This window comes from Vollenhovia emeryi, unplaced genomic scaffold (genome assembly GCF_000949405.1).
Source record: "Vollenhovia emeryi isolate VEMERY1.0 unplaced genomic scaffold, V.emery_V1.0 DF939167.1, whole genome shotgun sequence".
Taxonomy (NCBI): domain Eukaryota; kingdom Metazoa; phylum Arthropoda; class Insecta; order Hymenoptera; family Formicidae; genus Vollenhovia; species Vollenhovia emeryi.
The window spans coordinates 1,071,141-1,094,476 of NW_011967199.1; the positions used below are offsets into that span (position 1 = coordinate 1,071,141).

General features: G+C 42.4%; 4 protein-coding genes across 14 annotated transcripts; 1 reads left to right on the plus strand and 3 right to left on the minus strand.

Moving 5' to 3' along the window:
- Positions 1-10,233: 10,233 nt before the first annotated feature.
- On the plus strand, positions 10,234-14,000 carry LOC105564260 (5'-AMP-activated protein kinase subunit beta-2). Of its 5 annotated transcripts, none has more exons than XM_012016511.1 (5): positions 10,234-10,318; positions 12,486-12,688; positions 12,761-13,036; positions 13,303-13,533; positions 13,623-14,000. In XM_012016511.1, the coding sequence occupies exons 2-5, from the start codon at positions 12,494-12,496 to the stop codon at positions 13,767-13,769; spliced, it is 849 nt and encodes a 282-aa protein (XP_011871901.1). In that variant the 5' UTR covers positions 10,234-10,318; positions 12,486-12,493; the 3' UTR covers positions 13,770-14,000. The 5 variants fall into 5 exon arrangements, with proteins under 5 accessions (XP_011871901.1, XP_011871898.1, XP_011871897.1 ...); XM_012016508.1 differs by lacking the exon at positions 10,234-10,318 and adding an exon at positions 11,934-12,191 and having other exon boundaries at positions 12,773-13,036; XM_012016507.1 differs by lacking the exon at positions 10,234-10,318 and adding an exon at positions 11,935-12,191.
- A 59-nt stretch (positions 14,001-14,059) lies between these two features.
- LOC105564259 (pancreatic triacylglycerol lipase) lies at positions 14,060-15,950 on the minus strand. Of its 4 annotated transcripts, none has more exons than XM_012016504.1 (5): positions 15,260-15,950; positions 15,012-15,160; positions 14,745-14,921; positions 14,402-14,677; positions 14,060-14,328 (listed from the first exon to the last, which is right to left on the minus strand). In XM_012016504.1, the coding sequence occupies exons 1-5, from the start codon at positions 15,493-15,495 to the stop codon at positions 14,084-14,086; spliced, it is 1,083 nt and encodes a 360-aa protein (XP_011871894.1). In that variant the 5' UTR covers positions 15,496-15,950; the 3' UTR covers positions 14,060-14,083. The 4 variants fall into 4 exon arrangements, with proteins under 4 accessions (XP_011871894.1, XP_011871893.1, XP_011871896.1 ...); XM_012016506.1 differs by having other exon boundaries at positions 14,206-14,328; positions 14,406-14,677; XM_012016503.1 differs by having other exon boundaries at positions 14,078-14,677.
- An 89-nt stretch (positions 15,951-16,039) lies between these two features.
- Positions 16,040-18,619, minus strand: LOC105564258 (F-box only protein 22-like). Of its 2 annotated transcripts, none has more exons than XM_012016501.1 (5): positions 18,321-18,619; positions 17,849-18,009; positions 17,157-17,487; positions 16,621-17,033; positions 16,040-16,549 (listed from the first exon to the last, which is right to left on the minus strand). In XM_012016501.1, exons 1-5 carry the CDS (start codon positions 18,500-18,502, stop codon positions 16,461-16,463), a joined length of 1,176 nt encoding a protein of 391 aa, XP_011871891.1. In that variant the 5' UTR covers positions 18,503-18,619; the 3' UTR covers positions 16,040-16,460. The 2 variants fall into 2 exon arrangements, with proteins under 2 accessions (XP_011871891.1, XP_011871892.1); XM_012016502.1 differs by having other exon boundaries at positions 18,496-18,618.
- Positions 18,620-18,957: 338 nt separating this feature from the next.
- LOC105564262 lies at positions 18,958-22,783 on the minus strand. 3 transcript variants are annotated; one of them, XR_001009104.1, is made up of 6 exons: positions 22,458-22,782; positions 21,799-22,138; positions 20,936-21,712; positions 19,755-20,854; positions 19,467-19,682; positions 18,958-19,382 (listed from the first exon to the last, which is right to left on the minus strand). XR_001009104.1 is itself a non-coding variant. In XM_012016513.1 (5 exons), exons 1-5 carry the CDS (start codon positions 22,496-22,498, stop codon positions 19,217-19,219), a joined length of 2,307 nt encoding a protein of 768 aa, XP_011871903.1. In that variant the 5' UTR covers positions 22,499-22,783; the 3' UTR covers positions 18,958-19,216. The 3 variants fall into 3 exon arrangements, 2 of the variants coding, with proteins under 2 accessions (XP_011871903.1, XP_011871902.1); XM_012016513.1 differs by lacking the exon at positions 19,467-19,682 and having other exon boundaries at positions 18,958-19,237; positions 19,727-20,854; positions 22,458-22,783; XM_012016512.1 differs by having other exon boundaries at positions 19,371-19,682.
- Between the last annotated feature and the right edge of the window lie 553 nt (positions 22,784-23,336).

A 23,336-nucleotide genomic window follows, 5' to 3' on the forward strand; every position in this document is an offset into this window, starting at 1 on the left:
ACCAACACACTAGCATCGTGAACGCTTTAGACATCGGACATCGCACGTCGGATATCGGATCCAGTACGAATCCTACATAAGTCGTGAAAGGTCACCTTACGTAAGGCAAAGAAAAACGTAAGTCGGATACAGCAGCCAACAAAGGTCTACGACTAATTGTAAAATTGTAAGACAGTCTTGAGCTGACGGATCGCTCTCCGCCATCAGCCACCTCCTCATTTGAAACGCAATGTAGCGTGCATTTAAATATAATTACGTCGGCGACGACGGCGACGCGGGGCAGGGAGGGGGGGGGGCTACTTTCGCACGTTACGTCTATTCCGTTCGCGATTACGAGCGTCGACGGGGTGGGAGGGGGCTAAATGAGCAGGTTGCGGTCGCTCGAAGGTTCGGGGATCGCCTCGGAAATCGGACGTGCGTTGTCCACGCGATATCCGCCGCCCATAAGAAGATCGCGCTCGCGTACCCTCAGCCGCAGGCCGCGCGGACGGCGGCCGCGGTGAGGTAGCCGCGCAATTTCGCCAAGCACCGTAACCGTAATTACTGTTATTGCAGGATATTTAATACACGAGGAGGGGGGGAAGGGGAGGAGAGGCGCGTTTTTACTCGCGGTCTTTCCACCCCCTTCTCCCTTTCCCGCCGGAGCGACCTCGCGGCCGCGACGAGCGAGCAGTAACACGAGCCACGAGAGATACATAAGCGCTACCGCGCGTAGCCGCCGGCTACGAAGGACGAAACACGCCCGGGGTGTGCTTTCGCCTTTATAAATAATAAATTCGCGCGCAGGAAACGAGCGAAAAAAGTCGACGAGAGAGAGAGAGAGAGGGGAGGGAGGGAGCCAGGGGGAAGATATAAAATTGAGCGAGGGAAGAGAGGAGGAAGGCAAAAGTGTGCGATGAAGGGCACATCGAGACACCCAGCGGTAACTTTGCTCTAAGGCCCAGTCTACGATGAGTTGTTGGTCATCAGTTAGACGTCAAAACTATAGCGGTACTTTTTCTTCCACTCAGAAAGGAAAAAGATCAACGTATAGTCCCGACTTCTAACTTCTAGCAGACTTCTACAGAGTGAATACTAATGGATGCACCGATCTTTTACCGTGGGAGACGAATTACCAACCGCAACTGGAAAATAATGGAAAAAATCTCGTCATATGTGTCTCAATCGTGTGATATCTACTTATATTTCACGAGACGCAATTAGATATTACACGATTGAAACACACGTAACGGGATTTTTTTTCATTTCTTCCAGGTTTGGCTACAGTTGCGGTCGGTAATCCATCTCCTATGGTAAAAGGTTGGTGCACCCATAAATATTCATCTTGTATACCATGTACTAGACCGCCACCTTCGAGCTGAAAAGTGAGGCAAGATTTCTGCCACGTATTATTAGGTAAATAAAGTAGTATGTCCGTCAGTGACGCAGCGGTGCACACATACTACTTTATTTATCTAACAAGACATGGCGGAACTCTTGCCTCATTTTTCAGCTCGAAGGTAGCAGTCTAGTAGTATATGTATAAAAGTATGTGCCTCTAACGACTACCAACTCATTGTAGATCGAGCCCAGTGCGGGAATTCTGTAACTTGCTATCGAGGTTTTTCGATAACGTTAACTAGGAACAACCAATGAAAATCTGCGTCTTTTTCGAAGATCGTTCTCGCCATTGGCTGTCGCTAGTTAACGATACCGAGGAGCATCGATTGCAAGTTACAGAATTCCCGTGCAGGTCTAAACGACGTTTCTCGCAACGTTGCGAGAAGCGTGTTTCGATTCAAAAAGTTTACAGGACGACGCGGGGAAAAGCGCAGGCGAAATCGACTCGGTCCGGTTATAATTCCTCGCGAGAGCGAGGCTGCGGCTCGCGACAATCTGCCGAAACTGTTATACGATACGTCGTGTGTCGGGACGTAGTAGCCGGTGTGGTTCAATGAGAAAGTTTCTTTTCCAGAAAAACCCGGGCAAATGCTAATATGAATATTGTATAACGCCGCGCCGTGGAAATACCGACGGGTGCTGCACTCTGGCGTCGCAACGGCGACACACCTGCGAAACACGGGCGGAGTTTTGCGCCCGCGTACGTTCGTAAAAGCCGCACAGCGCGAGGAGCGAGGAAACAATTAATTGTACAAATAATTACACGCAAAATAAGTTCGTACATACCAGCCGCTGCTGCGCCGCCGCTCTGCCGCCCGCTCGCGCCTTCCAGTCGTGCCACTGAACCTTCCGTCCCTCCGAAACTCCGAAGTCGCGAGAGCCGAGGCACTCGTTTACGCCCGGCAGACAAAGATCGGCGCGTCTGCATACCGCGAATACGACGGTCCGCTGCCGGTACTTCGTGTCCGACACTTGGTTTTCGCGACCACTCGCTCGCATCGGTATACGACGGTGCGACGGCAATCGCGATCGCGTACGCGAGTTAAGACACCGCGACGGTCCGTCGGCAACTTGACTCCGCGCGCTTAACACTTCGCTCGTCACTTACTAGCACCCGGCAGTCATTCAAACGCGTAAGTCACGCGTTTTCGACGCGTAGAAATACGCGGAAGCACCGTTCACCGATTACGAATCGTTGCGACCCGGAAAGAAACTGCCATGGCGACCGCGCGCGCGCGCACACGCGATATGGCTCCTGCCCACTGGACGCGGCAACGTTGCCGCGTCCAGTGGGCAGGAGCCATTACGCTTGTTGGTTGGCTCGAGAAGACCAGGATCGACATCCCTCGACGCCGTTTCGCGGCGAGACGTGGCCGCGATCGCCGAACCGGCGCGACGCCGCGATCGCGCGACAGTCCACTCGGCATCTTCGGCTCTCACGCGAACGCGAAACTCGGGGAAAGACGAAGAAATCGCAACGAGGCGCGATCGCACTGTTCTATCCTCGCGGCGCGGCACAAAACTGTCATGGCGACTGCGCATGCGTGCGACGTCGACCGTTGCATTCACGGGTCTGTTCTTTTTAACTGAGCTGGCTGCACCAGAAGTCTGTTCGTCCCACATGTTTGCCCCAACGACCAATACCGTCATTTTATTTACGATTTAAGTAATGGTATTGGTTGTTGGGGCAAGCAGGAGCATGTTAAGGCATGTAACGCGAACAGACCTCAGGGGCTCGATTCTTGAATTCATTCGAAGAAGAAACGTATACGAAAATTCTGCTCCGACAGAAAAGTTGAAAGTCGATTGGTCAAAGCCATTCGAATAGCCAATCAACTTGCAACTTTTCTGTAAGAGCAGAATTTTCGTATACGTTTCTCCTTCGAATAGATTCAAGAATCGAGCCCCAGATTAACTGTACGGCTGCGTTTCCTCTGAACGCGTAATGCGCGATAATCCAATAAGCGTAAAACTGAGTCATTCGCTCACACTTGACCGGAAAAGAACGTCTTTTTATATAACTGCTATATGCTATATTTCGTATGAAGTGATATATACATATATATATCTTAAAAGTAGACCAACTGAATTGTATAAGAGGCCCTCCACCGCCCCCGCCAATCCAACGACGGTCCTCTTTGTTTACAATACAATGTTTAACATTTTTATTATTAATTTTATTTTTCTTATTATGTACTTTACAAGTATATAAATATTTATATTTATTATTAATACATTTATAATTATTTTCTCTATAACGAAACTATCAAATTATATCCCCCGACCCTGCCTACCCGAATTTCAGTTTATAGTCCTAACTGTCCGTTTTGTTACCCACCCCGTGTTGAAACCTAACGAGTCTACGAATTTTTAATTAAAACTGCGACGCGGAATATTAGGAGTACGATTTGGGATTTTAACTCGCGCGCGATTAACATTTAATTTAAATTTTTTAAATCTCGCATATATGCGAGAAAATGTAGAAAAAGAACCCACCCGACTTTTAAAAAAAATTACATATTATCATAATTCACCTTCGTGGTCAATAAGGACCACTTTGTGAATTCTTTTCTCGTTGGGCCAGATTGGACCTACCTTTTGTCATTCCTGGCCATATAATCTGGTCACATTTCGACCAGACACCAATATGAAAGAGAAAAACTTTCCATTGTCGATTTGTCATTATCGACAAATATTCTGTTCGATTCGAATAATAAGCGAGCGTCGATCGTATCGAAAAATATGCGATAGAAAAAGTTAATTAAAAAAGAATTTTCTTTGTAAAAACTGACTGCATAAAATTGATCGAATATATCTTCACTGTTCCGTTATTTACATAATTAAAGATATGAATCGATTTTGATTGTTCTTTCAACTCGAAATCGTAAGTTAAATATTCAAAAAAAATTTTTTGCGTTATATGTATACCGATTTTAATAATATCTCGTGAAAACTTGGAATCAATAATAATGTGGATAAAATTAAAAAATTAATAAGAAAATTTTCTCGATGCAAAACTGATCGCGAAAACCGACCGCGAAGATGCGTGACTGTGTCCGTTCATGCAATACGCATCTCGAAAATGTATCAAGTAAAATGTACAAAAGGTCAAAAATAGATGGATGGGTTACAAAAAATTAGATCAACGAATACATCAACAAATAATTCGCCACATATTTTCATCGATAATATTTCGCGTAATTTTTGCGACATGTTCAACGATTCTCAAGATGGAAAATGTGCTCCATGAAATCAAAAGTATGTGAAAGAAAATTAAATGATCCGTTGAACATCAGAGACCTTACTAAAGGAAAGAATGAATTCCACTATTCTTCGATAGACTAAATATACTACATAAAGTAGAATGTTTTCGTAACCTGTCCATCTTAAGGTAACGGATCTAAGAAATGAATAAATCTACGATCTACGTCTCTACGATCTACATCTCTACGATCTACGTAATACGGATCCGTTACCTCAGTAAAAAAAAATTGGCACTCACCGATCACCCGATGCGCAACAGCGGAGATGTATCTGCTACGTTGCTACGTTGATTCTGCAACACAAACATAAAATTCACATTAAAATAGTGTTCAAGGAAACCATTATTGCAAACTATAATATAATTCTTACGCGTATCGAACTTTTTATTCAGTTAGAAATGTAAAGGATTATATCGTGTAAGATTTTCCCCGAAAGATTTTCACGAGACTAAACTTTTATTAAATTTAAAATTGCTTCTTGTTTACTAAATATTATTTTTAATTATTAGAAATTATATCGAATTATGATATAAAACAACTCGAAATAATAAACTGGAAAAGAGATTAATTTTATACAAAATAAAATACAATTTACCGCAAGGTTGCTCCGCCGGCGCCTGATGCCCTTCCTGGGCCTCCTCCTCCACTCAGGTTGTCCTCACCTCCCATGAGACTCCTCCAACACTCGCGAACGCGTAAGCAAAGTACGATTTTTCGCGCGATACTATAAACTCCCATTTATGTTATAAAGCCCATGTGAAACATTTAATTCCGTCACGTCCGCCTTCACTTAAAGTCAACGAGTAAATTAAAAAACACTGTATCTACGAACACTTAGTTTTCAAATGGGCTTTGAAATGTCTTTGGGATTACTTTAAACGGCACTCCCGAACGCGACACGACACGACGAACCGGTTGCGGTTCGTTTAAATGGACGACGATATGATAACGCGAATTAATTGATAGTTCGAAAATTAGTGCTGAAATTATAAAAATGAACAAGTCAATTAGTCGAAAAATACGTTTCACAAAAAACGATTACAGCACCAAGCGTAATAAAATAAATTCAAGATGACTGATAGTTATTTCAAAGAAAAGAGACGCGAGTTTTTCATTGCGCGATAACTGCATTTCTTATTCAAGCAATGTAGGAAGTAATAATTATTATTCCAATTGCGATAGAAAGTACTTAAATCCCCGAGAAATAAAATAATCAAGTTAAGTACGGGACATAATAATATATCAAATGTATAAATATCTCTTAAACATTTTTACACATATCTTTGAAACAATAAGAGTTTTATTTTTAAAATATCTGATATTAAGTATTTTAACATATATCTCCTATAATTGATTAAGACTAATAACTTATATAAAATCTATATAAAAAATCCCTCGGTTTCACGATGTTTACTCAATCTCATTATTTTGCAAGTAATACAAAATCGATACACATAATAAACATGCACATGGATGGGCTGTGAAAAAGTAGAATAAAATAAACGTATGCTAAAATAAATGTAATTAATATTAATTAAATTCTTTTGTTAAATAAACTTGTTAAAATATGTTATACGATAAGAAGATAATTTCTTTTCCTCTTCCATTTTTATTTATAAGTGCAAACGTTTTATGATAAATATTAAATAGCAAAACGGCGCGCCGTAGACAAGCAATAAATTGACAAATAAATGCGTGATTTCCAGAATTAAATATCTATCTGATCCCAGTCCATCCATTTTAATACTGAGAGAATTTTCATTGGAAAGATCGCTAAGTAGTATTTCCGATGGAAAATTAACCATCGGTTTTTCTGATTAAGTTTTCCAATTAAATTATGGATGTATTCCATCAAATTTATCTAATAAAATTGCAGTTACTGAGGACAATTTTATCGAAAAACCGATTATATTTTTCATCGGACAATTTAATCGAATATACATATAAATTTGTTAATATGTTATTGAATTATCCGATTAAATAGACCAAGATATTTTTCTCAGTTAAAGTAATGAATCTATGATATTTTATACATTTCTAACGTCACGTAATATTTAATTAATATATACATATACATATCTGCGTACAACCGGGTATGCCGTTTATGTTATTAATAATAATATTGATAAAGCAGGCACTATATTTGTTCCAGTTTATTCCCTGAAAATGTCGTATAGTCTTCATAGATCCATTACCTTGATTTAGAAGATAAACTTAAATTGTCACTCACCGATACGACACAGTACCATAGCAGTAGAATTACGATGTCACGTCGACCTGCAACACAAAATTTCAATTAACGTACTTGAATGACACAACATGAAGAAAAAGACTTAATAATTTCATACGAAATATACGCGTTATTCATTTCAACTGTCATGAATATAAATAAAGATTAAACCATTTCCGGAAAGAAATCTTCCGCGAACGTAAATCTTCGTAGAACGTCACAGACAAAAATTTCCTTTTTTATTTCGTGCGTAAAAATTAATGTTTCGGCCGGTGCTCGTGTGAATCGTTCGAACGGGCAAATCGCGTAAACGAAAAGGGAAATAATAAAGCAATCTGCGAAATGGAGTTAACACGAGAATAATGTAAAAAATAATCGCACTCGCGAGAGGGTTACTTCACGGTCGCCCGACGCCTCGTAGGCCGCCGCTTCCTCTCGGATTCCTCCGTTTCGCACCGGCACAACACTCGCGAAAGAGCAAATTATCCCGACGTTATTCGACGCGGGCTCTGCTTGCAAACGAGAACGGGAGTCGCGATCGCGCGCGGGAATACGCTCGATGGCGTCGCGCAAGTCGGCGGGGACGTTTCGGCGAAAAGGGGTAACCTCGCGCGTTGCCTGAGAAAAGAGACCGAATGCGGGCGTTGACGGGGCGATTTCGCGCCGACATCTTTCTCACCGCGCATCACTCGCGAAATTCTACGCGCACGAAAAGATACGAATCGGAATTGGAGCTCTCGGTACGTTCGCGTCGCGCGTGGTTACAGCGGCGCGACGGCAACGGTGGAAGAGATTCCGGCACCTCGCGAAATACGCGTCTCGGTGGATCAACGACGCACGGGTATCGAATCCGCGACGCGATTGCTCAACTTGATCGGTATCAAACTCACCTGCGTTACGCGTGCCTTCGTGAAATGCGTTGCGACGATCCCGTCGACGCGGGAGAACGATCCACTGCGTATCCGAGGAACTTGACCAACATGGCGCTGGTACCCGGCTGCCCCCCACCCCCTGCCGCTGCACTGCGCGGCACTACGCGAGTCGCGTCGACGACGCGCGACAAGGGTGTCGTCACTTTTCACTTGGATATCACTCGCACGAAGAAACACACAAACTAGCACGTTGACGAGAATTCGACACTCACGGTTCTCCTCTACATTCGGTTTCTCCGTCGAACAGCAAGCACGAGCGGTAGACGGCGATTCGGCGGTTCACTTGCCGTGTATCGAGTGAAGTGCGCGCTCCGAGAAACCAAGGCGCAAGTCGCGCGGTACGTGCGAAATCGAAAGGCTCGATCGAGGCGTCGCGACGCATCGTTTAATTGCACGGAGAACGATCGTACAGACAGTCCCGTGGCATTCGTACCGGCGGTACGAATGGTAATGCGACACATGGAACGTTCTCTGACCTCGGCGCGCGGCGGCCACCGGCGGCGCGGCGGCTCGACGTAAACAAGTGCCGAGCGGCGCGCGCGGGAGTGACAAAGAGACATAGGCTGCGTTCGGGGAGATGCTATTTAGCGCTATGAGCGTGCTCTGTCCTTGTTCAACTTTTGCAAGTAACAAGGACAGAGCACGCTCATAGCGCTAAATAGCGTCTCCCCGAACGCAGCCATAATAACTTTGACGAATAAACAATGAAAGATACGCCGTGCCTGCTCCGTTGAATTCCACAGATAAACGGACTATCGTTCGGCGAGCAAAAATCCCAATCGAAAACATACAATAATATCCTTCAGTATTACCGAATTTTCCACCGAACGTAAAAAGGAATCGTCCATATTTAATTTCTCGTTCTCAATCTCATACCAACCCTGGTGAAAATAGAATTTGGAGCGTAAATCGAATGTAAGGGGAGAGTGACAGAAGCGCAAACGAAATGTGTAGGAAGCGTGATTTGGGACAGCAAAGCGTAAAAGAAGCGTTGAAGTTTCTTTTACGCTTCGCTGTTCCAAATTACGCTTCCCACACTTTTCATTTACGCTTCTATCACTCTCTCCTTACATTCGATTTACCCTCGAATTTATATTTTCACCAGGAAAGTGTGTTCTTACATTTCGTGGCATGACTGACCAAATCTCGTGACATGATTGGCCGACAAATTATACACGAAGCTACGAGAGACTCAATGCGACGATACGAGACGTACGAATACGAGCATCATTTAAAGAAACAATTATCGTCCGTAATTAATCCGTAATTATCACTCTTGGTAACCGAGCATCGAAGGCAAATCGCGAGGATTCTGGCAATCACGCGATGATATTTGATCGCTAATTATTCGTTTCTTCCCGTACTTGTATCGTAATCAAACGCGTATCAAGAAGGACTCGTTCATTGTCGCCGTGTGAATGATCTCGCGTGCGGCGTAACTGTGTTTCGCCGAGCGCCGAAAACCGAGCGTGGATTCCAAGAAATGACGTATCGCTATAGACCGAGCGTCGTAAACAACTCGGTCGCCGGCGGCGCCGGTTCAAAAAAAACTAACGTAACGCCGTAAACACCTCGATCGAGAACAATCTATTGAGCTGAGTTAGTCGGCGCGGGTCAGTCGAGCGAGGCGGTTCTGCGTGTTGTCACGTCGCTCCTCGTAACGCGATTATTTTTCGCGCAACACGATCGTCTCGTACGAGAGATAGTAATATTTATCAATCGCGTTTAATTGTCGCGATCCGTAGTCATACACGAATCGCCGGGTAAAATAATAACGAAAAATTATATATCGATCGCCCTGCCAAGTTAAAGTGCGCAGATATTTAATTACATTGAAAAAAATGTCAGTTATATGTATTTTTTTTATGCAATTAAATACTTGCGCACTTTAACTTGCGTTTGGCTCTTATTGGGCCTCCCTTTTTCTGTACTTGTACTTTTCATTTCAGAGCCTTACGTAATTTATTCGTCATTAATGTAATTCATGTATTTGAAAATCAGCGGCAATAGCACAAACATGGCGGACCAATCGACGGCGATTGCTCGTGTCCGGTCTCTTATTTTAGTATCTCTAGACTCTAGTTTCGCCGAGCGCCGTAGGCCGAGAACCGGTTCCAAGACAGTCTATTCTGCTGAATCATTCGGTGCCGCTCTAGTCGAGCGAGACGGGTGTTTGGTGTGTCCTCGCGTCGCTTCTCGTAATATAAAGTTTTCATTCTCGTCGTTCGGGAGTGCCGTTTAAGCAATCAAGACTTTGCAAAATCCATTTGAACAAGTATTCGTTAAATGTCCTGTCGCCACACTTTCGAGTTTCGGCAGTTTCCTTGGGAATAATACTCGTCGACTCAAAGTGGAGGCAAATTTGACGGAATACTTTCACATGGATTTTGTAAACGAGAGTGTAAAATCACGCAAACGATCTTAGTGTCGTCGCGAGTGCGTCGCGAGTGGACACGCTGAATGAAGAAAGAGGCCCTAGGAAAGACTTCGGATACCGGAGGAGCAATTTTATGGTAAATATTCTTTATTTGACTTGATCTTCATTCTTTATTTGACTTGATGATTTATTTGACTCTTGATCTTGATGTTATCGTCATTTTATCGCTATTGTTGCGAGATATCTTACGTTGTACTTCGGACACAAATAAATTTCAGACAAATTTCTATAAATACTACAAAAAATTGACTTGAAAATTTTATATCTTCGTTGAAACATTTGTTTTTCCGTAAAAATATCCACGAAATAGTTCCACAAATTACAATGTTCCAGAAAATTATTGCAAGTAGTATTTCATGAAAATGTACAATTTTGTAAAAATTAATACAAAACTTTGCTAGTTTGAAAAATTTGCGAAACAACAAAATCTTGAAGAATGAAAACATCTGCTCACTTGTAGATTATTACAAAAATTAGCAAAAGTGTTCGAATTCCAGCATTTTTATGTTGATTTTTATAACACTTAAAATTTACATAGAATTTCTTAAATTCTGGCAGTTATATTTAATTTCTTTGTACAAGTTTGTAGAGTTTATCCCGGCAGGAACGTGCTAAACCAGCGCGTTCTGCCTTGCGATCGATCGAGTTGTTTTCTTTCTTTTTCTTTTTTCAAGTTTACTCTCTTGTGGAAACGCCTTTCAACCGTTAGATTATATCCGCGTGATAGCTCTAAAAATTCCTTGAAATTCATGCTTAATCTTGATTAAACACTGAATGCAACACCAAACGCTTGAACTCCTTCGAGCGCTGAATTTTTGAAATTTTCTTTAACGGGAAAATATACGGGACGAGGGCCGGGAACGAGCCTACCATTACTAATCACTCATTCATGTTAGCACAAACGTTACACGTCATCAAAGTAGATTTTCTATCGTCACTAAAACCACCTACGTTATCGACGTTGTTGAGAACGACCGCGGGTGCTTTCGCGACGTAGGTCAAAATGATCCGGATCAAAATGATCCGTGCTATGATTGGTCAAATCTGAAATTTCGTAGTATCACATTGAAATTTTATTCAATGAAATTCCAGATTTGACCAATCATAGCACGGATCATTTTGATCCGGATCATTTTGACCTACGTCGCGAAAGCACCCCGCATTATAAAGTGGCTGAGGTTACCAGTTTTATCGACTTGCGATATTATCGTCCAAGATTAAATGCCATTTTAATTCAAGATCACATTTACACATTGCTTACGTATTGTTTGTGTTTACGAGAGCCTTTTTTTCATTTAAAAGATACAATTAAATCAATTACTTATTAATTTAATTTATTAATTAATATATAAGTAATGTAAATTGACTGAGCGATTGATTGACTAATTGATCTCTCCTTGAACTGTATTATTTCGCAAACAGTTCTAAAAGGACAAAAGTAGTTTCAAGATTAGATTTCTTAATCGATAATTTTTATTCCTTATTTATTAGTTAGCAGCAATTAAAGATATAATTACAAACAGAAACATAACATTTCTTGCCGATATGCGGGCGTTCGATGATCCACGGTTTATTCGTTGTTTACACGATTCGTTAAATACATAGTTTACATCGCACGTGTATTTTACGCGTAAACGCCCAGAGTCATGTCACATCTAACGCTCCCGGTAAAGCGAGTCTCTGCAGTATCTTGTCGTCTACATGTCGATATTAGATACTATTTTGAGCGATAAAAAGTCTTGTGACACGATAGATGCGTTGTATACAACCGCGATCAAGAATATTGCGATTTCCGTCGCGCGAGCGGCCCTCGGGACGATCGAAACATTTGTGCGGGAATAGAGTCGCATCGGAATTTTTATCCCGAGGTCGGGCTCGACCTAGCTTTAACGTCGCCAGCGAATGTTTACATTCCCGATTCGTCGTTGACGCGTATATCGGAGCACCAGGTGAGATTGTTGCAAACAGGTGAATAACGGCGTTACACTTGTTGAACGTTGTTTCGCACACCGACCGCATTATATAATGTCCGCACCCTCGTACTTATTCACCACGATCGTCTCCCTTTCCCTCTCGAAGAGGGATAACACGGTGATTAATTAATCTCAGATTAACCTACGTTAAATATCCACACGTTTCGTCGCACTTGACTGCATAGCGCTTCAGTTTACCTGCTTTAAAATTGTTTGGACGTGGCGGAGGGTGAGATGGAGCTTTTGTTTTCACCTTTGTCAAAATCTTAGGTGCAATAATGGGTAATGCGGGGAGCAATCAGCCTGTCGGGCATCATCATGGCACCACAGTAAGCAGGGAGCACCGACACAGCAAGGATCATCCGCCACCTTCGCCGGGAAAGGAAGGCCAAGCATTCGTCTTCGACAAGAAGCCCAGCCAGAAGCTCGTGTTTCAGTCCTCTCACGAGGAAGAAGAGCCGTACTTTGCCAAAGTAATTAAGAGGCATCAAAGTAACATTTATACAAAAGTATTGTATTGTAATTTTATGTGGATACTTAAATAGAGCGGCCAGCAGGACGGAGATGACTTTGGATCGCAGCGACCGAGGTCTAATACAGTGTCCGAGGGAACAAAAGTTGCAGACAGCAAGGTGCTACCGACCGTTTTCAAGTGGGAAGGAGGCGGAAAGCAGGTGTACATTAGCGGGACGTTCACCGGATGGAAAACGTTGCCGATGGTGAAGAGCCACGGAGATTTTGTCACGATAATTGACCTGCCGGAGGGAGAACATCAGTATAAGTTCTTCGTCGACGGGGAATGGAGGCACGATCCCGGGCTGGTGAGCGTCAAATTTCTGAATTTAATAGCTCTCTGTGTGTGTGTGTACTCTCTAAAATTTGTGGAGTGAAAATACTGCCATGGAGTGAAATGTTTACTCCATTGGAGTTAATATTCACTCTGTTGGAGGAAATATTCACGCCAATAGGGCGAACATTTCACTCCATGGCAGTATTTTCACTCCACAAATTTTAGAGAGTATATATATTACTTACGCCGCATCTGTACATTACATGTCACTGAATACCGAAACTGTTGACGTTACAGAAAATTGTGGACAATGGCATGGGCTCCAAGAATAATTTAGTTTCTGTGAGGAAGTCGGACTTTGAGGTATTTCAAGCTCTCGCGAAAGACAGCGAGGGCGTTACTAGTAGTACTCAAACGGAGTACGGACAGGAAATACCACCGCACAAGCCCTGGGAGAAGATAACCGGCCCGCCTATCTTGCCGCCGCACCTGTTGCAAGTTATCCTTAACAAGGACACACCGTTATCCGTAGGTTGAAGGAAAAGATGCATTTCGTTGGGAAAATTCGCCGAGACTTCCTGTCTTCTTTTTTTTCAAACACTGTTTTTCTCTTCTAGTGCGAGCCTACTCTTCTACCTGAACCAAATCACGTTATGCTGAACCATCTTTATGCTCTGAGCATTAAAGACAGCGTGATGGTCCTGTCGGCCACGCATCGTTATCGCAAAAAATATGTCACAACTTTGCTGTACAAACCGATTTAAATGTTAAGTCATTCCCGTGTTTGTTGGTGCTGTACATTTTTTATCTACCGCGGGATAACAGGTGCCCCGAGTGACGCGACATTGGTGCGTAAAGTTTTTACGAGCTTCTTTGAGGCAAGGTAGAAAGATTATAATATCCAGGAATAATGATTGTTTCGTCGCTACGTTTATTATACCTCAGTCATGTGTATGATAATGTAATTACTATTTATTAAAGCAAGATATTTTATATTTGCTGTTCTTGCGATCATCGGAATACAAGGAATCACTTCGAGACTTGTGCATCTTGGAGAAGATACGCTTGCTCTTGTATATCAATTAGACACACTGTTGCTGGTTACTTCTGGTATGTACGCGTAAGGCGGGTCCGATCTCGTCCTGAGAAAGAATAGACCCTCGGCGGTGCGTTCGACGTGCTCTCCCATGAGCACTACTTTTGAATCGGCGCATTTGCCGGTCATATACGAGTCCCAACTGTCGCATTTCCGAGCCGGCAGTCCGGTTTTCGAATTTATACTTTCTGTGAAGTATACGTATGACCGTCCATGACTGCAAGCCTCTAGAATGATGGAAAGAGTCGGATGTTTTTGTTGAACGAGAATCCGCGTTAGTGACAGAGATAGATACTTTACCCACTATCTCAGGGACGCAACAACATCCGGGCTGGATCGCCGTACCGGCGTTCGGGTAGAAGTCTGCTTTTCCCAGTGGTTGAAGAAAGCCTAATACACCCCCGCAGGAGTGTATGACATCGACGAACGCCGCGTCCGTGGGATCCAACCGAGTTTTCTCGGAGGCGAGCATGTGGAAGCCCGGCAGCGCCGGATCCAGACCCGTTACTCTGCTCAATTTCCCATAACTCGTCGCACCACCCGCATTTCCTGCTACGTGTGCCCCGAGGGAGTGACCTAATAGATAGACGGCAATGAAGTTGCGATTTACAAGAGACTAGTCTTATACGAGGTAATTTTTTACCAATGAAATGAACGTCTTCTGTTTTCAGCCCAGTCTCTTTCACTAAGAAGTCTATGAACTTGGCGGCGTCAGTCCCGACTCTTACGGTGTTATGCATCGGGCCCAAGTAAAATGTGCTCGCGGCCAAGGGTTCCCAGTCCACGAGGACAACGTTGTAGTCGCCATGAGTGAGAAAAGCTGCTCGAAAGAATGCAAATTATCTTGGAGTGCGTCTCGCTGATGTACCGAGATCTAATTCGCAAGTCAATTGGAAATAATCGGCCGCACCGTCTTTCATGTTCAAAAGTCCGGCGCTCATGGCGCTCGACTTCCATCCGTGAGTTATAAATTTCGTTTTTCGCGAGGACTTGAAGTCGGAGCCAGCGAGATTCGTGCTGTTGTTTAGAACCACCCGGGTGCCTTGTTTCGGATTAGATCTTAAAAACATTGCGGGAAGTTAGATCGAGTGATTAACGGCAGAATATTACGACAGGTATTGCTAGTTAATATGCACATTGGGACTGGCAATTGGGTACCGAGTGTAGATTATGTAGGCTATTTCCGAGTAGTCCAGTACGCCACTCCTTTCGTTGTCTTGGATCTTTAACACTGCTACTTGGGGCTGCCCGTTGCCATCAGGCATGAATATCCAGTCCTCTCCGTAACCGTCGTATCTTTGGCGCAAACCGCTGTCCCATTGTTGCATCGAGTACGCGAAATATCGCAGTACAACAAGAACGAAGACTTGTTTCGACACTAAACTCGGTAACATCTTACTGACATTCAACTTCGCTATAATAAGCAAGGGACATCGATCGCAAGCCGCGCAGACCACGCATTAAAACCGCGAACGACGCGGTAGTAATTAAATCACTGGTGCCCCAGGATGGAGACTCCTTTTTAAGTTCTGGCGGTATCACGATAAGACGCTGGTATCCTTTCGCTTGGCCTGGTTTCTCTTGTTTTATCTCGCATGTTGTATCGCGAGCGCGGAAGTACTGTCAAGAGGGAGATTATAATTACATTCAGAAGGGTGCAGGTTTGTACCAAACTGAATAATGCGTGACTTTGTGCGAGCATATCGCGCACGACCAGCGCTAAATCAATGTTGAAACCGGCTGGTTAGCCGATAATTTTACAAGTGTTGTGAAGCGACTCGGTATCGTGAATTATTTGCATTCGCTTCTGATACGCGTGTTTTGAACAATGCGGATCACATTGAATAGACGCGCGATTGCTGGATACAATTTGCATTTAAAACGAATTCTTCAAAAAAGTAAACTCGAGAGACTAAAAAGAAAGAGAAATATAGTTGCGTAGTACGAACAGAATATATTATCACAAGTTACAACTTGTTCTTTTTTTTATTCCTCGGTAACATTATTTTGGGATTCGTACAAAAAGCGCGTTCGCAGATTACGTCTAATGTAAGAATAGGATACAATATCTGTCCTCAAATTTATTGCTATGACGTTCATTGTATTGTATCCTTTTGTTCTATGCATGTCATTGCTTTCATATCCTGTCGTGTTAACAAAGAAAAAGATCCGTGAATACAAGATCCAAGGCTGATATTAATAGTTCGCTTTCACGTTTAAGATCGTCCTAGGTATAATCTTAAGCTATTGTAAACCAATCACAGAGCCGTATGAATACCAGTCTAAAACTAGTGACGCACAAGTATTAAAATATGTTCGTGGCACACAGCACTCATGTGGCATGTCTTCTCTAAAAACGTCAATCGTACGTAAGTATCAAAAACACAGTAGAGAATTCGTTATACCACGATTTAGATTTCTTGTATTTATGTTCCTCTTTGTCACTTTCTAAAACAGGAGAAAACAATATATCGACCTGTCGGGAGACGATATTATCACTAAAGAAAAAGATTACTCACTTTCTTCATCGATAGTAGTCTTTCCAAACTCGCCATAACCGAAGCAGCCCACTAAGGGTACCTTGGGGAATAATCTTTTGAATATCGTTGATTCCACATGAGCTTCATCGAACATTTCTGTCCCGCGAGCATTACACGCAAACATAAATCCTACGGAATGTTTCTTTAACTTCACTTCGTCCTTGAATAACTTTAATCTCTCCTCGACTCGCTCCTTCGTATTGCATTTCCTCTCCAAAATCGTCGACCACGTTTGTACGGGACCAGTAATCACAATAGCGACGCAATCTGACTCGTACATTTTTGGGACCAAATTCAACTTATTCCCAAATTTTCGTTTCGCTTTATATGCTTGTGGCGCGTAAATGGTTTGCACTACACCACCCCATACAGAAACAATTTTGCTTTCTTTGCTGAGTATATGCAAAGAGAAATAAACATGTTATCAAGTATCGTTACATAACAGCTGGACATGATATCTGAATAATATACTTGGATATGTATTGTTGCTTGGGCAGAACACAAATAGTATGTACCTTTTTTGTATGGCTGAAGCCCAACGTTTTGCTGCGGTGATGCCCACAACATTACAGAATAACATTAAACACGCAGACGTCTCGTGAGTCGACCCAGATATTTCACAATTAACAATTGTACTAATTATCTTCTGATACTCAACCGTTTGTTGTATGTTAGAATGTTCTGCCAGTTTAAACGACTTTATTCTCACTGTCGGGACGTGTGGTAAAAACGCACACGTTATAATTGGCAATGAAAAAACCTCTATTTCTTTATTCTCCCTAACAATGCCTTGGCTATGTAACATTATAGTCTGGCAATCTTCAGGTAGCGACTCCTGTATAGAAACTTGAAAAGAGAAAGTGACTTTAGCAATCCAGTATTATTTTATGACTTGAATGGGAAGACGAATAAAAGAATTCATATTAAAGTAGCATTTAAAACACAGTTTAGCATAAATTGTTTGAAACAAAACGATTATCGTTCATAAAATCTTTTTTTTCCTATTAACTTTCAATACGATATCAGTCGCTTTAAAGAACATTCTGTATAATTTTCAAGCAGACCGAGGCATTTTGATTTTTATGACATACCTCCTCAACTTCACATTATGTGCATCTGTTATTGATTACATACATTTATAACAGCCAAAAAATTATGTTTGCACCTACTGAAGACAATATGGTAAAAAAGGTAGTAAAATACATACCTATTGCTAACTGTGTAATATCCTTGGGGAAAAAAAGGAATCCTGCTGACGGTGCAATTCTTAGATTCTTTAGGCTACTTAAGTAAGCAGGCGTGTAAAGCTGCGCAAAGCAACAAGGGCCTCGTGTGCGTTTCTCATTACTCGCAGCTTCCATCCAGGACCTGAAACGAATAATTTTGTACTGAAATTTATGCTGCGCTCAGCATCTCGTCCGCAACGTCATGTACTTTTTATTCACAGTAGACGGAGCGATATTAAACATTGACATTGAAATAGTCTTGTTATCAAGCTCGTAAAGACACGACGTGAAAACGCCACAGAGATTGTTTGTAAGTCAAATCTCGTTTGTGTCTGTCCACACGGTATATAGAGAGAGACAGATGATACGGAGACTATAATGATTCTGCTTGCATGAAATAGATGTTTAAAATGAAATGGAACGTGGATCATCAGTGAATTAGGCACGCTGTACCTGCAAACTTTCGCGGAACTCCCCAGGTCCTTGGCGTTTAAATATTTAAAGACAATTCTCAGGATGTCGTAGGTTAGATAGGTACTCGAATCCAATGCATTTTCAACGCTTTGCGTCGCGCCGTCGCTCTTAGACACACCAGGTTTTCCCTTCCGAGCTCGCTTTCGTGCCGTACCTTCCATCTGTTTCAATCCGTTCGGATCGGCCGCTTGTCGAATATCACAGTTCACGCACAGTGCAACACCACCGCGAAAATGGCGAAAGCGCAGTAAACACAGCACAGATGTGCAGATGCCTATGTGTCTGCATTGTGCGCATGTGCGTGTGTGTGTATAATTGACCGACTATATTTTATCCTTTGTTTTAACATTTATTTCAAAAGTTCATGCTTTGTATAACACTTGAGTAATCCTGGAAATACTTTGTTGAAAATTTTATGAAATTTCGCTGAAATTTATTTGAAAATCTCTCTCAAGCAGATCCCCGTTTCGTCAATATTTGAGAACTGCACATGTAAGGTAAATTTCATTATTTCATATTTGAATAAAATTCGCGTTGATTAAAAAGGAACACGGTTTTCAGTTAAATTCGGTAAATTTGTAAAAAGTATATAATTTTTTAATTACTTTTCAACAGCACTTCAATAGTATACTTGTGCACAATGTACTTTATTCCTTATATCTCATAATATAACTTTGAACTTTATTTAAGAAAAATTATAATTCATTTTACATACATTCAGTAATTTGTCAATAACATTTATCTCAATTTTTGATCAATTTCACAGTACTTTACAAAATACTTCCATCGGGAAACCAACACTCATTGTGACCGCTCTCGATTGTTGAAAAACTCAAAGCATTGTCCCAGAGCAAGTAGAAGTCCAACACATATACTCAAGCTTCGTCATCTAGATTCTAGAAAATGCACACAATAGTGTCATACGTGTGTATACATATGTGATATATATATGTATATATAATAGTTTTATTGTCCTTATGTGTAGGTCTTAATAGTCAAGCCTATCCAAGTCCCTCCCAACACGGTTTGGCCAGTTCTTTCCTTTTTATTAAAATTGAAGAAAGTCTTAGACATTTTTACAAGTATATAAAAGTTTATTAACGTAGCGAAAAGTTTGCATCTTACAGGATAATCTTTGACATAGACGCATCGCTCGCTTCAAAACAGTTTCCAACCAATTAAGTGTTTCGAATAAAACGTTAAATTATGTTTGGCATCGTTATAATACCCGGCTGAATGTACGATATTGACATTGACACGTATGCTAATACTATCTGGGAACCTTTCGCGTCCTGTTGCAGGCGATTCAACTCAACAGGTTGGATGATCGAGTCTTCTTTCCTGCAATTTAATTTGGAATTATATTGACATTCATAGAAATATACCTTTTTTCTTTTCATCAACAGATAATACCTCATCACTACCAGGCTATACAATGGTTGACCGGGATTCGTCTTTCTGTAATGATGCGTACAAGAATACACGTTGTACGATATCTTGTACTTGCTCTTTTTCCTTCTGACGATCCTTTCCGGCGCTGATTTTATTATAGCGAGCCTACTGAAGATTTCTGTCATCGAGGATACGTTTCTCGGACTGACCAAAGGATTGAGAAGCTTCACAACTTGAACTTCAGTGCAATCTTCCTCGCTCTCACTCTTGTTCTTATAATCCTCGTCGTCGATTGTGATGGTTTTTTCTTCAGACCATCTTCTCTTCAATTCCGTCCACGAGTTAGCTCCTAGACGCGTCGTAAAGGAAGGCCGATTAACGATCTCGTGACCGACTAGACTGTTGCCGTCATCGTGTCGTCGTCTTGCAACGGAATGCACATTGCCATGCACCGGCGCGTTCTCCAGCATTCTGCGCTGACAAAATCTTTGCTGCCACGAAACATTCTGATAGAAACCGTGCCGGAGTTGGTTCTCCGTGAAGAAGTGTCTCGTTCGGTAGCCCTCCAGGATCGGCATCGTGAAATTGTTCATCTGTATGGTGAGGCTCCTTTGCTGAACAGCGTTCCCGTGGTTCCCGAAGGCGACGAATAAATTGTGAAATACATTCTGCGTGACCCTATTCTGCAGATAAATGTCCGGCAGGTAGTTGAACGGAAATCTGTACGCGTAAGGCAAGTTAATGTTCGTCCCGTGCATTTGGTCTACAGGATAAAACGATCGCGACGGAGTGCGCAGGAGCGGACGTTGACTTTGAAAGAGAGCGCTTCTGTTATTAACGGCAAGTGGGCTCCTAGAGTGGGACGCGCGGTGCCTCCCGTTAGTCCTGCTATCTTTGCAATTCTGTCGCGCTTGCTTGTCGTTCTCCTGCATGTTCAAAATCATCGTCCGATTGTATTGATATGTGCTCCTCTGAGGCCTTATGTTGTGCGGTATATATCGCCTGGAAATTTTCTCGCTGATTTCCGACTGGAAGGCAATATTTGGTAGTAGATTCAACATCTCCATTCTTGTCATACACTGCGGCAATTCCTGAATCTCATCATCGGACAACTCAATCACCTGATTAAAGAGAGAGAGAGAGAAAAATTACTTTTGGCAAATAGTACGCGAGTGCACCATACGTATTTAACAGTAACTTACCTCGTGCTTGGACTTTTTCGCATGTGAGTCGTCGATTTGTGCCAATGACTTGCGTTTATCTGTACATCGCGGATTTTCACCCGTGACATTGGAATCGATTATAGATATTTCCGGAGGGGATACTTTGTCATTCCTCTTAGGCAGCTGCTTAACATTACGCTGAATGCGAGCACCCGGCCACTTCGATACCTTGCACGATGTGTCTCGGAGAATTTTAATATTGCCCAACAGAGTCTCGTCGGAAATGATTTCTGGCTTGGAATTGCGATTTCTATCCTCGTTGTTTGTATCATTTTCCGCCGTATTGTTTTCGTCTGCTCCAGAGGTGGCTGGTTTATTTTTATTTTCCTGACTTTCTATATCACACAGAATCTGGTCTACCAGATTACGTACTGTTTGCTTCACGGATTCTTGTACGGTTGTCTTTTCGTGGTCCTTTTCTTGCTGGTCAAGACTAACGAAAGGTTTACTTGACGTCTCCGGAATATCCTTCGCCGCAGCTGACTTCCTCGCGCTCTGCTTATTCTGCGGTTGGTTGTCGGACATTCTCAGTCCATTTTCAGGATCGACGATAATTTTCCGTTTAATGGTAAGTTCATCCGTTCTATTGCACTTATCTGACTCTTCGTAAAAGTACCGCTGTATACGGTAGCCATAGCGTGTTAATTGACTATAAACTCTATATTCTTCCAGGGTACATGTCGAGTCGTCGATCAAGATTTCGTATGCTTGCTGGATCGAGCATGACAACCCGTTCCAAATGAGTTCGAGACAATTCTAGGAAGTAGAAGAGATTAGATAAACTTGTATGATTAAAACATTATGTAAAAAATGAGATACTACGCAGATTGTAGAAAACGTACTGTTTCCATGAGAAACAACGCTTCCTCTGGTAGCAAATATAAGGAACCGTTTCTCTCCTGACCGAAGTTGCTCCAGTCTTGGCCGGATCTTTTAGTAACAAGAGCCTTCTTCTGGGCCGGCAGCCATTCCGCAGTAGCCAATTCCGAGACCCGCTCGACTCTCTCGATATTTAATAGGTCCCTACGATTTTTCAGTCCTTTCTCAATCTGGACATTCTGCAGCCAAGAATTGTCCGGCTCGAAGTGCTTCCTTCCGTTTCTGGGCAAAGTGTTCAAGGCTCTCTCCCATTCCTCCAGTATGCAATTATTGATACCCTTGCTGCACAACAATTCTTTGGCCCTGTGTGCAAAGGACGTATCCATTTTCATTCGATCGATTAACTACATCATTTTACATTATAATTTTACATTATAATTTCTAACGAGGTAAATGACGCAATTGTTGACGCACTTCAAGACTCGCCTGCCGAGCAGGTAAATTTTTATTTCTCTAACGGTTAAAAAAAGTCTCCCGTTACAACTAAAATACAGAATAACACGACTGCTCTAAACCTGGGCGGTGTACGGCGAAACCGCCAATAAATCCCGATTATTGCAAGTTAATTATTATTACAAACTATTGCGGGGAGGCATCGTAAGCTACCAGACTGTGGACTCACGTTAGCGTGTTGCACGGTAATTTTTCAGGCGGCTCATCCATCACGGTAAACAGATATCTACGTGAGACAGCGGTGCGGAACGTGTGAAACGTGGTTCGAGATACGCATGTTGAGATACCTCGACGTTATTTAAAATCGTATACAGTGCCCAAATAACAGGTATCCACGCCGGTGAAGCGCGGCGAGTTACGGCATCACGGCGAGAATCGATGTTGATTCGTGTCACCCTGTACACACCGCGTTGCACCCAGCCGCACACAACATCGCGGCGTTTGTTCCTTGTAGCTGAACTTTTGTACTCTCCATCACCCTGTTCCCTCTCTTTCCCTCCCAATAACCACCCATATGTCTGTCTCCCTTACGGGTGCAAACAAGTAGAACATAGTGCAGCTACAAAAACACACCTTAAGTTTTGTTTCTTGTATGCGATTGTTCATTGTTCTCGTCTCTTTTCTCTCTTTCTCGCCAACGTCCGTTATGCGGCGTTTACAATGACATTTTAAGACGTAAGATTTACGAAATTAATCATAGGCCGGTATTCATAGTCGATTCTCATTTCAAAATCATCTTAAGTATCGTCTTAAGACGCTAATACGGCTCTGTAATTGGTTGAAAACACATTAAGAGCATACTTATCTATTATTCTCCTTACGATCGAAGAATAATGAACTGTGATTGGTCAATTTCTTCCGACACGACTTACGACATCCAATGTAGACCCAGCCTAAGGGTACTATTACATTTGTCGTACGACAAATTTTTCAAGCGTGTCGATTGGCCGCTGGATAGAAAGTTTCTAGATACTCGAGAATTTTACTATCCTTCAGCCAATCAATACGCTTAAAAACTTTGTCGTACGACAAATGTAATACCAGCCTT